A 16,880-nucleotide genomic window follows, 5' to 3' on the forward strand; every position below is an offset into this window, starting at 1 on the left:
ATCAGCTTTCTCTCCTGAGACTTTAGAAGTGGGACACCGAACAGCTGAGTCAGATGTGTTTGCAGAGCCGAGCCCTGGTGAGCCTGAGCCATATGCATAGTCAGGCATATGCAGCAGCCATGAGGGGGTCAATAGGAAGCCAGTCTGCAGAGAGGGACAGAAACCAGGGCCACGGATCCAGAGAGAGGGCTGCCTCAGGCCCTGGTGGCTCTCCAGGTCCCCGTTCCATTTATTTCAGTGATCTCTCTAACCTTTCAGAGGCTGCAAACTGGTCGCCCATCAACCAAATCTGGCCTACAGATAAATTTTATTGGAGTCACACATTTAAAAATTTAAACAATCCAACATAATAAAATTTTAAAAAAATTGATCTAACATACTAAAATTTGGAGATTTCACATAAGAATCCAGATTCCTGTCTTGAAAATCAGGCGATTCTATGGTACCACAAAATCAGCTGGAGCTGAGTAGTAGCCGCCCCCTATGTCCCATACTCTGCCACAACCTTCCCCTCTTCCTGTTGTTCCTTACACTTCTGTTTCCCACATTTATAGTCCCCAGGAAATTAACTACTGTTCCCAGTCTTATATTAAATCTGTAGTGCTTGATTTGAATTAATCTGAGTACAATTTCTATTCCTTGTAACTAAAACAGCCTTGATGAGAACTCTGTCAAGGTTTCTCTCAACTATCTCCCATCCCACCACTATTGTCTTCCTTCTACCAGAATCTCAATTTTGTGTTCAAAAGGCTGTGGGTATCCCTTGATCCTGTGGGAGATAGGCCGTTCCTTCTCCAGCCCTAGCAGGGGGCACATGCTGGGATGGGCATGTGACCCAGGTTTGACCAATACAAAGCAACGGTAAATCTGCTGCAGGATTTCCCTTTCCAAGCAAAAACAATAGACCCTTTAGAAAGAAAACCTTCTGTGACTGCTTCTTCCCCATTCTAACATCTTTGAAAAAAACTTGATGCCTGGCACTTTGGCAGCTATTTTGTGACCATGAGGTTTCACACATAGGGTCAATGGGCAACATGCAGAGGACGGTAGAGAGGAAAGGCAAAAAGAAGCTGGGTCCTTGATGACATTGTTGAGCTGCTGAGCCTTCCCTGGAACTCTCTGACTCTGGGCTTGTTGTCAAATGAACAATTAGTATTCTAATGGGTTAAACTACTATTGGTAGGTTTTACTGTTGCTTGCAGCTCAAGGTTATCCCAGTCCTTTGATGTTTACTGTAGTAACCAAGGGATGATCTTATCCTTCAAGCCTCTCTGTTGCTTAACATTATTTAAAAATAATGCATATCCATATTCATTTCAAAATCCATCTCTAAGATACTCTTTTATCTCACTGCCAACACATCCCATTTATGTATTCCTGAGCATACTTGAAGGGAAAGAAAGAAACCATATAACCCTGGCTACATTGAACATCTTTTGCCATTTTCTAAAATCTTTCCTAACACTGAGAGAAACAGATGACATTTCCAGTAATGAAAAGGGGAGCTTTTGGACAGTTCAAAATTAGATACAAAGGTCTTCAGCTAAAGGTCTCACGCATTTCAGAGGTTTGGGCAACTTTTGTGGCAGCTCTTGTATCATTCAATAATATCGATTTCATAAAAGGGCAGGCAATTCAGAAGGCCAAGAGTTTTCACCTTTCATTTTCTCAACAAGAGAAAACCCACAACTACAAGCCTCTTTACTCCAGCCCCTGGAAAACACCTCTGCCCACCAAGCCCTCCTTCCCCACCGCATTCCCCAGATCCTCCAGGTTATTTGAGGGTGAAGTGAATGGACTTGCTCATCCGGCAGTGTCTGGCCAGCTGGAAGGCAAAAAAGACAAGCAAAGGTTCTTAGTTACCCAGGAGAGCTCAGCAGACCAGAAATAATGAGAGCTTTAGCCACTCATGGTCCAGGGAAATGTGGGTGTCAGAGAGAGGAAGCTCTGCCAAGCTGTCCCCTCTGACTGCCTGGGCCTAGGGGGCTGCAGTACATATATTCAGGGATGTGGGATGATTTGCAGTCGATCTAGGACCTGGGCCTGAAGAAGTCACCCACTGTGACCTCCACACCATTAGAAGGAAGCGTTGCTTCCAATAGACTCAGAGTTGGCTGCCAACTGTGCACCTTTTCCCCCTTGCTGGAAAGACTGTCATATTAAAGCAAATGAAAGCATTGAGCTCACCCTACTTGGACAAAGTTGGCAACACCGTTAGACTGAACCGTCACTAGGATATTGTGACAAACGAACAAACTTCAACCCTTGCAACGTCCATCACCAACATGTTTTAATAAAGGTGAACGTACACATTTGGCTTCCTCGGAATGTTCACTTCAAGCAGATATCTCCAAGCAGACGGTCAGTCTTCTCTGGCCTTTGATGGGATCTGGCATCTTCGTCTCTCCTTCCCTAGGTTGCTGCCTTCATGACGGGGAAAAGGCTCGTGGAAACCAAATCCTGGAGGTGGATGCTGTCTGCTGAGACACAGCATCAGGCCTTCCTCTGGAGGCCAACCCCCAAATCCAGTTGACCTCCCTTCTCTTTCTTTGAAAATGTACATGTTTCACACATCTGGGCCCTCCCATTCCTCCCTACCCATGGTATCCATGCCGTGGGGTCCATCGCTGGAACCCCAGGAGCTGCCTCTGTGGAAAGACCAAGCCACCCCTTGACAGCAGGGACGGCAGAGAATCCAGCGAGGAAGGATTCCTGGTCCCCTGGCCCGCACGGGAGCAGGTGGCTGGGGGGAGCATCTTTCTGTTTCTCGGTCCATTTGGCCACCCACTGCGTTCAAACTCCAAAGCACTGAAACCTGACTTAACTGTTTTCTTGCCCCAAGAGTCACCGATCAGCCTGACCAACGAGGGGGCCAGAAAAGAAGACCCCAGCGTGACCTTTGCTCCTTCCAAAGGGGAGGCCCCTGCTTTGGTCGTGGGCTTGGTTCTCACCTCCCTTTTGCCTCCATCCCCAGTTCCTGGGGGTAATAGCTTTCTGAGGCTGTCATCTAGTGCAAGCCCAGCTGTCCCCATGGCCACATTTGGATCCCCTGGAGCCAGGGACAGCAACTCCAAAAGGGGGCCAGGTGGAGGCATGTGGCTCAAGTTCAAATGCATGTCCATCGGCCAGAGTCTCCGCTACTCAGCCCTGGGAAGGCAAAGCGAGGGGCCCCTTCCCTGGGAGCATTTCTCAGACCCAAGAAAAAGCTGCTCAGGCCACATCCAGGTCACCTGCAATTTCCAAGAAGAAAGCCTGGGGCCGGGTATGCAGGAGAAACCTAAGAACAGGTCCAGTGGGTGAGTGGCAGGTCTCACAGGGGTCCCGGCCTGGAGCGTATCTGCAAAGATCCTTTGGTTGTTGTTCACCGAGGCTGTGACCGGCTGACTCTGGATGGTGTCCAGCTGGCTACCGGCGTCACCGGGCACTGCTGAGGTGGCACTTTTCCCATGCAGATCCACAGGTTATTAACAAACCTCCACACACACGGAGAACCCCCCAGAGCAAATGCCTCCCCATCCCCGGATGGATCTCGATAAATATGAGCAAACAGTCAAGACACAAAACCTCGTTGGTCCAGGTGGTACCTTTGGGTGAGTTCTTGATGTGGGCAGTGACGATCGGTGCCCCAGCCGGGCTCCAGCAGCTCCCCGCTCTCTACAACCTCAAAAACCAGCTCAGCCCCCCATCGGTCACTACTCCTGAGAGCCCGAGTTCGACCTAGCGACACCTGTGCCGTGCGTCCCTCGGCCGACCATCTCCTGGCCCCACTCCCGATGGCTAGACTCCTGCAGTCCACGGCCTTTGGTCTCAATGGGCAAAAAGCAGGAGGCCAGGGCAGCCAGGAGGCAGCAGCCACTGTAAACCACCAGCGTCAGGTACACGGACGATTCCAGCATCACCTGGGGGGAGGGAGATGCACGCCAGTAAGAGCATCCCTTCTGACGCACAGGCACCACCAACCATACAGATAATATTGAGAACGCCAGGCCCTCTTGTAAGCCCTCTTTATCACTGGACTCCCATGGAGTCCTCACGGCAGTTTTATCAGGTATGTCCTCCACCCCCATTTTACAGAGGGAAAAACTGAGGCTCAAAGAGGATTAAGCAGCATACCCAAGTTCATACAAAGACTAAGGATGGGGCTGAGATTTGAACCCAGACCCCATCAGGCTCAAGAGTCTATTTATTCTCTCCCAAAGCAGCATGTCTGCTGACTTCCTAGCTTTATGGCCCAGGGCACATCACGCAGCAGAGCTAAACCTCATTTCTTCATCTGCCGAACGGGCAGAAGAGCAGTAGCCATCTCCCAATGAGAAGATGCCTCACTTGACACCATGCAGGCACATGGCAAGCTGTCAACCAGTGCTAGTTAACAGTGACGTACAATGGCCAAACACAACGGTACCAGGACAGACGACTTGGCTAAAACACATGTTGGAATTCTATTTACATGAAATATCCAGAAGAGGTAAAATTCATCCAGACAGAATGTAGACCGGTGGTTCCCAGCGGCTGGAGGAGGGGGAGCTGGGGAGTGACTGCTTAATGGATACGGAGGTTTATTCTGGGGAGAGGAAAATGTTTTGGAACTAGATAGAGATGGTGGTTGCCCATCACTGTGAATGTGCTACATGCCACTGAATTGTTCACTTTATTTTTTAATTTTATTTATTTATTTGGCTGCGCTGCGCAGCTTGCAGGATCTTAGTTCCCCGACCAGGGTTTGAACCTGGGCCCCGGCATTGGAAGCGCGGAGTCCTAACCACCGGACAGCCAAGGAATTCCCCGAATCATTCACCACCAGGGAATTCCCTGAATTAAAATGGTTAATTTTATGTTAGGTGACTTTTACCTCAATTTTTAAAAAGTGATAAAAACAGGAAAAAACGAATTGGATATTAAAAAAGCAAAAAGATTCCCAAACAAGCTCCCCCCAAAAGGAGAGAAATGCTTCAAGACACAAAGAGCTGCAAAATTCTGCAACGACACCAAATCATCCAACTCAGAAACCAGGGACTGGGACATTTGTTTCCCACTAAGGCATGGTGGCCTGTTTATTCTCATCCAAATTGTTTTCGGCCAAATCGTCGGAAAGACCTGAGTTTGATTCCCAGCTCCTCTACTTCACAGCTGTGTGACCTTGGACAAGTCCCTTGACCCTTCTGAGCCTCAGTTTTCTCATCTGCAAGCAATACTTCTTCGTAGGATGGGCTGCTGGGATGAGATCAGGTAATGCACACCAAGGGCAGTGCAGAGGCTCAGGGTACAGTAACAGCCTGCCACGCAATGGCTTTTGTCACGCCCACCCCCTCTGTATTTGGGGTGACACCTACCTGAGCAATGAACGGGGTGATGAGCGCACCCACCCTTGCCATGCCGCTGCAGGTGCCCAGGCCCAGAGCTCGGGTCGCCGTGGGGTAGACCTGAAACACAGCCGCCAAAGTGGCCGCACTGAGAAAATGCAGGCCCCTCCCTCCTCTCCGCCTCGGGGAATGATGGGAATCCCAACCGCCACCCCACACCCTGCCCCCGGGGGCAGGTGGGCCTGAATTAGGGTCAATCCCTCAGGGGTTGGTGATACCAAGAACGGGTGGGAGGGCAGGGTGGGGAGTCTCACCCCGAAGGGGACAGGAAACTCAACCGATGAAGAGGGCAAGAGGCCAAGCTGGGGGTGGGAACCTAGGAAGGGGGTCCTCCCTGCCCTGGGTGGTTATATCCAAATGAATAAATGAATAAGTACTAAGTTCCTATTTTTTTTTTCTTTCTGTCATGGAGAATTTCAAGCACAGACTAAAGTAGAATGGTGTAATCAATCGTCGAGGACCAAGCCTAGAGGACCTCTGTTAGTTTCAATCATACTCTCTCACTTCCTTCCCCTCCTAAATTACACTAAGCCAAATCCTAGAGGTGGTATAATGTCATCCACTAGATATTTCTGTATATGCTGCTTTGAAGACTTTTTCCTCTTAGAAAAAGACTGCAGACATTTCCCATGTCCATATTTGGTCTTCTCCAGTAGCATAATTTTTATTGGCTGCACAGAATTCTATCATTTGGATCAATCATCATTTATTGAACCAATTCTTCATTGTTAGGAATAGCCAGCTGGATTAGTTTAAGCCAGGAGTCAGCAAACTTTGTCTTAAAGGGCCAGAGAGTAAATAATTTGGGCTCTGTGGACCATCTGGTCTCTGGCAACTACTCAGCTCTGCCCCTGTAACACAAAAGCAGTTGTAGACAACAACAGCACATGAAGGGCTGTGGCGTGTTCCAGTAAAGCTTTATTAATGAACACTGACATTTAAATTTCATATAATTTTCACATGTCAAGAAATATCCTTTTGATTTTGCTTTCAACCGTTTAAAAACATAAAAACCATTCTTAGCTCTTGGGCTATCCAAACACAGGCAGCAGGTTGGATGTGGCCCGCGGGTCGTAGTTTGCTGAGCCCTGGTATTTGTCCCTGTAGACCTTGGGCCTCCCAGTCCCTGCAGGTCAGGCAGCCTTCTCCTGGTACTCTTCTGGGAGGCTCCAGCAATCAATCCACAAGCCTTTGTTGAGGGGACACTAGGCCAGATGAGAGTCACAGAGTAGGAGACCCAGGCCCTGCCCATAGGGAGTCTTAGTAGGAGTCTCCCTGGGGGACAGGCAAGGTGGCATGACTAAAAATACCAAAGAGGCGCACAGACACTGAGGGCAAAATGAAGTTGGGGGGTGGATCCTGGAGGGCTTCCTGGAGGAGGCAGCGTTGGAGCTGGGCCTGGAAGGTGGGGTGGAGGGAGCAGGGCTCAGGATGATGACTCAAAGTGAGGGCTCTGGAGTGCTGTGTAGACCTGAGGGACAACCTAGATGGCTTCTTCCCCTGGCACAGCACCTGGTACATACTATCCTCTCCCTCCCTTTGACCCTATCTAAAATAAGATGAGATAAAATAAATACAAAACAAGTAACCCATAATCCCCGAGTGTAGGAAAATGGACACTCTCAGACGCTGTCGCATAGAGTGTAAGTTCAGGCAACATTTTAGAGGTTGATTTTTTTTTTTCAATCTTTCTCAATGTTTGTAATGTGTATTATAGGCTTTAATTCAGAAATTCCACATCTTATTTATTCTAAAGAAACCACACATGTGCACAAGGATAGGTAAAGCTGTTTACCTTCATACTATAATAGTGAAAAGTTGGAAAATGATTCAAATATCCATTGGTAGGAGAATTGTTACAAAATTATGATTTGCCCATACTATACTGTATAATATAGTATAGTATATAATATATATGATATAGTATAATAAAGTATATTATATAATATAAAGTATATATATTCTATAACAAAGTATAGTATATAATATTGACATATAGCATATATATTATACAGTATAATAAAGGACTGTACATAATAATATAGTATATAGATTACCATACAGTACTGTACAGAACAGTATAGTATAGCAGCTATTACAAAGAACAAAGCAGGTCCATATGTCCTGTGTTCCTTGTCTTCCATCTTCCCCTCCAGAACCTCTCTCTACCCGTCCCCACCTCATTCTCTGCCCTGGGGGCTGGCCACTGTGGACCACCAGGGGCTCCTAGGCTCTCTGCCTTCCAGTTGGGTTCAGCCAATGGGAAGCCCCAGTGGGAGATGGGCGGGAGGTGGGAGAGAGAGGCCAGGGTGTTTATTCTCCTGCTCCTTCCGTTCTAGGTTGCCTAAGGGCACATGTGTCCCTCAACTAAAGGTCACAGCTTTTCTCTGCACAGCTCCCTCCTGGGACCCTGAACACCCCGTCTCCTCCCCCACAGGCCTTAGGTGGTAGCTGTGTCCCCAGCCACCTCCACCTCCTTGTGAGCTCTGGGCGCCGCTCCATCACTTTTTGGTTTCCCTAACCCCTATCCTACACCACTGTAATCCGTCCTTTATTAAACTCATCTCAGTTGCTCAGTTACCCAATTTGATACATGCACTAACATAAATTAGGAAACAATCTGGAAGAATATACACTGAACCATTCAAGAAGGTGGTCTCTAGGAAGGCAGAATGTGAGGCCCTTTAGTCTGGGGGTTTTATACAGTTCTGTTACATTTGGAACTTGTACACTGACCATAAGCTTTTATAAGCAGAAAACAATGACTGAACGAAAGCCTGAAATAATGAAGGCCTTCACAGCCGCCACGCAGACTCAAGGACAAATTTCACTCAGAGGAGCCCAGGCCGGGTGTTTCCGGAAGCAGGGCCCACCGCCCCCTTCCCACCCCGGCTGCTCCCACGCATCCCTCCTACCTCAGGTGTGTAAACATAAGCTGCTTGGAAGCCTCCAGAAATAAACGCTCTTGCAATGAAGAGTAACAGAGTGAGCATATTTCTAGGAAGAGAAAAAAAAAGCAGATGAGCAAGTATTTTTTCTGACAGTTTCTTTCAGCAAAGTTTTATCTGCCCAGGTAGAATTTACACCCTAGAAACTGGCAAAGCCCACGTCACCCAACACACCATCAGGCAGGCACGCAGACACACGCATCCCAGTGGTCTCTCGGAAGACCTGCTGTTATAAGTTCATCATTCTCCAAAGTTCCAGGCTGAGATGGTGGTGCCCAGGGTGGGGCACGGCTGGGGTGAAGTAATGTGAATAATCCAAAGTCCAGATAGGACCTAGTGGGGGCAGGAATTGAGCCAGGAACCAGCTGGACCAGGGAAAGGAAACTTCTCTTCAGTATTATGAGGATAATCCTGACCCCCAGCCCTCTGTTCCATTGTTCCCATAATGTCTTTGAATATCAACATTTCCAGATCTAAGTTACATCTCCAGACCTTTCACAGATCTCTCATCTGTGGTTCGGTCTGCGGCCTCTTGGAGAGCAACACAGGCCAGTTGCATGTTTTGAGGCTCTTGATAGATGGAAAAAATGGAGAAATGCCAAAAGGGGATTATAAAACAAGACCTTGAAATATTGCCATGGAACAAATGAACACTTTTAACCCATATATGAATTAAACAGCTATCTGCATGATCTTATTGGGAGATGATGTCAAAAGTCTAAATGTAATGGTGTCGGAGCAAAATTTGGACCAAAGTGCCCTCCTACCCCCACTCCCATCAGAGGCCCCAACTTTGAGCCCAATCTGTTGTCCAGTTATGAAGCAGCCAAGAGCCTCAGGCTTAGTGAGGGGCTGGGGGGGATCCTTCAAGTACCCCAGGGGGTGTAATCCACAGTCTGCAAGCACAAAGACCTGACCACAAGCTGAGAAGTAAGCCTGCTGGCCAGAGATCTGAATTCACGACCCACCTTCCAACACAGATAAACAGCAGGAGGCTGCAGAGGGAGAAGATGACGAAGCACAGGGCCATGGTCTTCTTGCGGCCCAGGCGGTCGATAATCCAGAGAGTCACAAGGACACCTGCAAGGGAGCAGGGGAGCCATGGGAGGCAGCATCTGACGTGAGCCCCAATAACCCCACCTCCTGGTACCACACCCTGTGTAATCCCCTCCTCTTGAGAGTGGGCTGGACCTCATGACTCACTTCTAATGACTAGAACACGGCAGAAGTGATGGGATGTCACTTCTTTTTTTTTTTTTTTTTGAGTCAAAAAATTTTATATTGGGAATTCCCTGGCAGTCCAGTGGTTAGAATTCTGTGCTTTCACTGCTGAGGGCCTGGGTTCAATCCCTGGTTGGCGAACAAAGATCCCATAAGCCACGTGGCATGGCCAAAAAAAAAAAAAAGTTTTTATATCAATATTTATGACAAAAAGACTTACAACAGTGTAAAAGCAATCACTTAAAATTATACTTTCCATAAATGTCATTAATGTTACTAGATGTTGACAAACTGCTTAAAATGCCTTGAGGGACTTCCCTGGTGGTGCAGTGGTTAAGAATCCGCCCACCAATGCAGGCGACACGGGTTCGAGCCCTGCTCCGGGAAGATCCCACATGCCGCAGAGCAACTAAGCCCGTGCACCACAACTACTGAGCCTGTGCTCTAGAGCCTGCCAGCCACAACTACTGAGCCCATGCGCTGCAACTACTGAAGCCCGCACGCCTAGAGCCCGTGCTCCACAACAACAGAAGCCACCACAACGAGAAGCACGCACACCGCAACAAAGAGTAGCCCCCGGTCGCCACAACTAGAGAAAGCCCACGTGCAGCAACAAAGACCCAACACAGCCAATAAAAAAATAAATAAATTTATTAAAAAAGGAAAAAATGCATTGAGTTATATGTCTACTGCAAAGTATATCCGTGAATCTTAGTCAGTGATTAGGATTATAGCTTTTTAAAATCAATTTATGCCAGTCTTCAAGACATATATCCATATGTCACGAGGGAGGTCACTTCTGAGATGAGCTTATGCAAGACTGACGTCTGTCTTGCTGGCACTTGCCCTCTCCCTGGCTCTTCTCATGAACTTGCCTTGATGGAGAAGGCCACCTGGCAAGAAACTGAAGGTGGTCTCTGGCCAACAGGCAGTGGGGAACTGAGCCTGTGGTCCAACCAACCCTGTGGAATTGAATCCTGCCAACAACCACGGGAGTGAGCATGAAGCAGACCCTGCCTCAGCTGAGCTTTCAGATGAGACCACAGACCCTGGGCCAACACCTCCACTGCAGCCTTGTGAGATACACTGAAGCAGAGGACCCAGGAAAGCCCAGGCTCCTGACCCACAGAAAATGTAATAAATATGTGTTGTGTTAAGCCACTAAATTTTGGAATAATTTGTTACACAGCAGTGGATAACTAATACAGGCACCAGGGGAAGCCTGAATAGTGGCATTCACTGAAACTAGGCAGCAGACACCTGGGCTGGGGGTCAGAAACACGTAGGTTCTAAGACCTCATCTTGCCTCTAACTTGTCATGTGGTCTTAGGTTAGTCCCTCGCCTTCTCTGAACCTCAATCTTCCTTTTTTTTTTTTTGGCCATGCCCGGCAGCATGTGGGATCTTAGTTCCCCAACGAGGAATCAAACCCATGCCCCCTGTAGTGGAAGCATGGAGTCCTAACCACTGGACCACCAGGGAATTCCCTGAACGTCAATTTCTTCATTGGAGAAGTAGGACTAAATAAAAATAACATTCTCTACCTCAGTAGAGGTGGTATAGCATATTGCTTGATAATAATAATAATAATAATAATAATATAATAATAAAATCTGGGCCAAGCACTTTTACATCTATTATCTCGTTCAATCATCAAAACAAACCTCTAAACTATAATGGAAGAGAATAAAGAAAAGAATATAGACATACACACATATATATATGAATAACCAAATCACTTTGCTGTATACTTGAAACTAACAATATTGTAAATCAATTAGACTTTCATTAAAAAACAAAACCTCTACAAAGCATGCTAATAGCCCATTTCCCACTTTTATTCAATCAATACATTAAGTACCTACTGTGTGTCAGGAGCTGTTCTAGGAGCTTGGGATGTGTCAGTGAACGAAACAACAAAACAATACATGTAATAATAGGGAAGAAGAATCTGAGTTTCAGAAAGGTAAAATCATAGAAATGATGAATGCTTGAAGTCCCGAAAATGGCAGCTGGCAATGCTGGGTTTAACACCAGAGGCTTTAATGTTACCTGCTAAGCTATATGGGAAAGATAGACAATGTAGTATAGGAGTGGACTCTGGGCTCTGGGGTGGGAACACAGGTCTTAGCTCTGCCAGCTGTAGGACACTCAGTGTCTTAGTTGGGTTTTCCCAGAAGCAGACCCCGGGACAAGGGTCCGAGTGCAAGGTGTTTACTTGGGAGGTCATCCAAGGAAGCACCAGTAGGAGAGTGGAGAAGTGAAACGGGGAAGGGATGCAACTAATAAGGGTGCATATCAAGCAAGTTACCACAATGGGAAATTGCTGCTGGATTCCACTGGAGGGCTCTGGGAGTCAGTGCGGAACGCGCACCTTAGAATTCTACCTGATAGGCGAGGAAATTGGGGTATTTATACACTGGTTGAAGGCTGTTCCCAGGTGTTAACTCCCTGGCACCTGCAGCCACCTTTCTTGCTTTTAGACACTGAGGCTTTCAATTCCTCCTGAGATAGCCCTCAGGCACAGAGATGCAGAAATTGGCAGGAACCATTTTTGCTACACCTCTCCAATCCTCAGTTTCTTCAGATGTAAAATGGGAATGATACTACTTCACAAGATTAAATGAGACCATAGCTGTAAAATATTTAGCACAGTGCCTGATATATATACAGTAAGCAATCAGTAAATACCAGATATTATTATTTTTGTAATAATACTATTTTTTTAAAGGAAAAAGATAGATCACCTTTGCTTTATGTGCAGGTTTGGATTTTTAACATCCCACCGATCCTTTCCAGTGTGACTGGTGTTGGGGAACAATTCTCCACGGGTCTCTTGTATTTCTGCACAGCTTGTGAGCGGAGGCACTAGCTGCCCTTTGGTTCCAGGCTAGCATTTCAAGGTTGTTTGTATAGCCAACAGCCTTGGAAGACAGAGATACTGCCTCCTTCTAGAGCAAGGGGAAGGTCTGTTTACTGCCCAATGTAATAAAGATGATGTCTCTCTCCAGGGCAAAGGCTGAGCAGGTTTCCGGCAGCCCATTATAAAAGATTTGGGTTCCCGAAGTGTGAGATGCCTGAGCTGTGTTGCAAATCCATTGCACGTGTAAGATTCGCCTGGACCCGTCCTCATCATCCCCATGGGACTTGGGGGCAAGAGGAGCCAGCACTAACATACTACTCAGGCTGCCTGCTGTGCCGTGAGTAATAGTCTTTTGTCTCTGACCCAGGGGTCTTGTGTCTTCTGCCCGCGTGTGTGTGAAGCTGGGCCGCTTAACTGGTTAGCCTTCAAACAGAGTAAAATGTCAGCCTCTTCACAGTTCTTGACAACTTGTAGCTAAGGGTTGAAAACAAATCCCCAGCTTCCCTTAGAAATGGGATTTGCTTCCAGGTGGCACCAGGTAAAGCCGCATTCCCAGGATGCCCTGCCCCAGCCCACGTGGCACAGGTCCCTCACCTGGGAACTCAGACAGGGTGGTCCACAGCAGGTCCATGTAATCCTCTTCACTCAGGTACTCACAGGCCAGGCTGCATTTTGCCTCTACCGCCTTCTTCCGGCTGGAGACTGGGAGGTGGAGAGAGAGAGAGAGAAAAAGAGCAAGAGGCATGCGCAGTCTTGGGTCGCAGCCTCCTTCCCCCCACGCCTCCTTCCCTGGGTATGATTTGGTTGGGATGCCAGGGAAGGAGCACGGGCTCAGGACTCAGACAGACTCAGGTGTGAATCCCAACCAGCAGTGTTAGAGCTTCATCTCTTTAAGCCCCAGGTTCCTCATAAACCTGGGGCTAATAAACCCCGGGGCAAGGTGGTTGAGACACTGAAAGCAGGTTGTGCATATGAATGTGCTTGGCCCAGAACTGACACATACTAGGTGCTTTTGTGGCAGACAGACTCTAGGGTGGCCCCAACGACCCCCACCTATATTATCTGGCCCCCATTACTTCCTTGATCCCACCTTCTCTCTCCCTTGCTCTGCTCATACTACTCCAGCCACACTGGTCTCCCTGCTGTCCCCTCAATACACAAGGCACTTTCCTGCCTCAGGACCTTTGCACTGGCTGCTCTCGTCCTCCATTGCACTTTATATATCCCCATGACTAATTTCCTCACCTCTTTCAAGTCTTTCTTTAAATCTCACCTTCTCACTGAAGCCATCCTGACCACCCCACTTAAAACTCTGACTTGCCCACGGCCCCTTACTCTGCCCCACACTCCTGACCTCCCTTACCTCACTTTATCTTTTTTCCCCCATATGATTTGTTAGGAAATGGAGTCAAAGACTTTGAAATGGGTAAAATGTCCTGTCTTGTGAACCCTTATAGGTTATCTCGGCTTTCATGATCTTCAAGCTCTTTTACAACTTCATGTTACAGAATACCAGTGCAAATAATTCTTGTCCATAAAAATGCAAGCCGTGTCTGGTGGTGATGCAATTGATTATTGCCTTATGCACACTGCCAATTTTTGCCTCTAAGTGTAAATCCATTTCAGCTTTTCTGATTGCCTATATACATGTGTGTTTTGAATTCTCCTTTGAACCAACTGTAACCTCTTACTGGTGTTAGCAGACAATTCCCCATGGGTCTCTCATGTTCTCTGCCTGTTTTATAAGCAGAGGCACTGACTGCCTTTGTTCTGGACTATCTTTTCAAGGATTTTAGTTTAGCAAACAGCCTTGAAAGATAGAGAGGATCTCCCTTTGGTGCAAAGGGCAGGTTTACTTATGGCCTTTGAAGATAGAGCATCTTTCTGCAGAACAAAGAGCTGGCAGGCTTATCATCTGGTATAAAAGATCTGGGTGCCCTAAGTTCAGGGTTCCTCTCATAACACAATCCACTGCTCCTTCCCTATCACTTTCCCACCCAGGTGTAAGAGTGAGCTTTTAACACAGGGTGGCAAATGGGGTGGCAAATGACCGCCTGCATGCCAAATCTGGTCCCCTGCCTGTTTCTGCCTGGCCAGCAGGCTAAGAATGGTTTTTACATTTTTTAATGATTTTTAAAATCAAAAGAAGAATAACATTTCATGACATAAAAATGATATGAAATTCAAATTTCTGGCTGTAAAAAAGATTTCCTCGGTGGGAATTCCCTGGCGGTCCAGTGGTTAGGACTCCGCGCTCCTCACTCTCACTGCCGAGGGCCTGGGTTCGATCCCCGGTTGGGGAACTAAGATCCCACAAGCCGTGCCGTGTGGCCAAAAAAAAAAAAAAAGGTTTCCTTGGAACACAAGCAAGGCTTGCCTGTTTACATATTATCCATAGCTGCTTTTCTGCTACAATGGCAGAGCCATTTGGCCCACAGAGCCTAAAATATTTACTATCTGGCTGTTTATAGAAAAACTCCACCAACCCTTCCTCTATAACATCCCAATGGATCCCCTGCTTTGCTTAAGCAGGTCCACAGTTAGCCATGAAACCAAGCAGGAGGCTGTGGGGCAAACCCTGGGTACGAATCCTTTCCATGTCCCCCGTTTCTTGCTTGTAGGAAATAGGCTTCATTCAAGCCTCCTAGACCTTCCCTGAGTTCCAAAGGGCAGGTTCAAACAGTTGCTAATCAGGGAAGGGAGGGAATGCAGAAAAAGAGAAGGAGCTGTCAAGAAACAATAGTGCAGCCTTGGGGCAGAGTCCTGGTTCCTCCTCAGGGAATATACAGAACAATATCTTTGAGTTCTTCTGCAGGAACTGAGGCCCTCACCCAGGTTGAGGATGGTAACTTCAGGCTGAGCACAAGATTCCTGGAACATCACCCAGTTCCCTCACCACCAACCAATCAGAAGAAAGTCACATACCCTGCGGCCCTCCCCCCCACCAAATTCTGCCTCTAAAAACTTCTCCCCCCCCACAAACCATCGGGGAGTTCAGGGGTTTTGAGCACGAGTCACCCGTCCTCCTTGCTCAGCCCTGCCATAAACCTTTCTCTGCTCCAAACTACGATGGTTTCAGTTTGTTTGGCCTCACTGTGTGTCAGGCACAGGAACTTGTGTTCGGCCACAGAGGCAAAGGATTTAGGCTCAGTCAATACCAAACCCCGAATTTATAATTGAACTGCTTCCTCAGGGCAGTTAAGACTCTCCCACACCTCCCAGCGAGATGTGATTGTGCTGTATTATTAAAACTTTATACTAATAAACAAAACTATTAAGTCAGATTATAGAGGCTTCATATGAAAAAGATAATTGGACAAATCCCGCAAACAGGCAAGAATTTGATCCCTTTATCCCCCATCCCGGGTTCAATGCTAGGAATCTAATATTCCCTTAAAGACAGATTGGTTTGAAGTCCAGACATCTGTATATAGACTTTGCTCTTTATTCATTCCTTTTGTCCAGTGCTTCCCACCTCCAGCTCCACAACAGAATCACCTAGGGAGCTTTTCAAACCCACTCATGCCTGGGCCCTACCCACAAAGCTGCTGATTAAATTGGCCTGGGCATTGTTTAAATGGCACTGCCTTTGTTGAAAAGCTCCCCCAGGTGATTCTGTTGTGTGGCCAGGATTGAGCTCCAACCTCATTCTCAGACTTGATGCACACGCAGAGGATGGCTACACAGGGTCACAGCCATAAAACTCAGGGCTGTACTTCACGGACCTCTTTAGGGGACATAAGATGTGATTCTGCTCTAATGTCAGGTCTACCGTGACAAGAAGGTCCAGGTTCCTACAGAGCGTCTTGGAAACCACAACCCAGCTCTTTCATGCTCAGATTTTGCAGAAACTTTCTCCCTGGAGTTTGTGCGAGGCCAGGCCCTGTGAGGGCAGAACCTGGGCTGGGGGTGTGTGTATGACCTCGTGTGTTGGAAGTGGGGAGGGGCGGGAGGGGACGGTGTGAACTGCTAAAGGGCTGTTGATACTCACTGCTGCAGACATCTCCTGCCTGGAAGAGCTCAGTGGTGAGCAGAACTAATCCATAGTAAGAGAATGCATTGGAAAACCTGCCAGGAAGGAAGCAAGAAAGGTAAGGAAATGATGGGAGAAATGCAGGTCCCCATTCCCTAACCCCTCTGGAAGGACTTGCAGTTTTAGCAGCAGAGACTAGGCTTTGGGCTCAGGCCACACTGGGCCTTTGGGGGGCTTTCCTGGACCGCTTTAGCAGGAAGATGGCTGGTACAAAGCATAATGATGTGATAAAGGGAAGTGATCCTGTGTCCTTTGAAAGATCAAGAACTGAATTCTATCACAGATAAAGCTACCTCCAAGGCTGTTCAGTCAACCGGTAAAAGGAGGGGAAAAAAATGGGGGAACCAAAACTTGGTAGAAAACAGTCATTTTGACAGATGTCAACAGATGTCAGGGCTTCTGGGTTGAGTTGAATAGGGAGGAGGAGGGAGATATATTTAATAATATAGGTAG

General features: G+C 47.4%; 1 protein-coding gene across 8 annotated transcripts in view; it reads right to left on the reverse strand.

Moving 5' to 3' along the window:
* Positions 1-288: 288 nt before the first annotated feature.
* Positions 289-16,880, reverse strand: part of SVOP (SV2 related protein) — an 88,199-nt gene continuing 71,607 nt past the window's right edge. For 5 of the 8 annotated variants that reach the window (XM_082354125.1, XM_082354122.1, XM_082354127.1 and 2 more), the window contains 6 exons: positions 16,386-16,462; positions 12,989-13,096; positions 9,280-9,391; positions 8,279-8,360; positions 5,334-5,423; positions 2,274-3,899 (listed from right to left, as the gene is read on the reverse strand). In XM_082354125.1, coding sequence (XP_082210251.1) covers positions 3,693-3,899; positions 5,334-5,423; positions 8,279-8,360; positions 9,280-9,391; positions 12,989-13,096; positions 16,386-16,462 — 676 coding nt within the window. In that variant the 3' untranslated portion in view covers positions 2,274-3,692. The other 3 variants (XR_014234169.1, XM_082354124.1, XM_082354126.1) reach the window with 3 other exon arrangements.

Source organism: Balaenoptera borealis (genome assembly GCF_965194805.1).
Source record: "Balaenoptera borealis genome assembly, chromosome: 14".
NCBI lineage: Eukaryota > Metazoa > Chordata > Mammalia > Artiodactyla > Balaenopteridae > Balaenoptera > Balaenoptera borealis.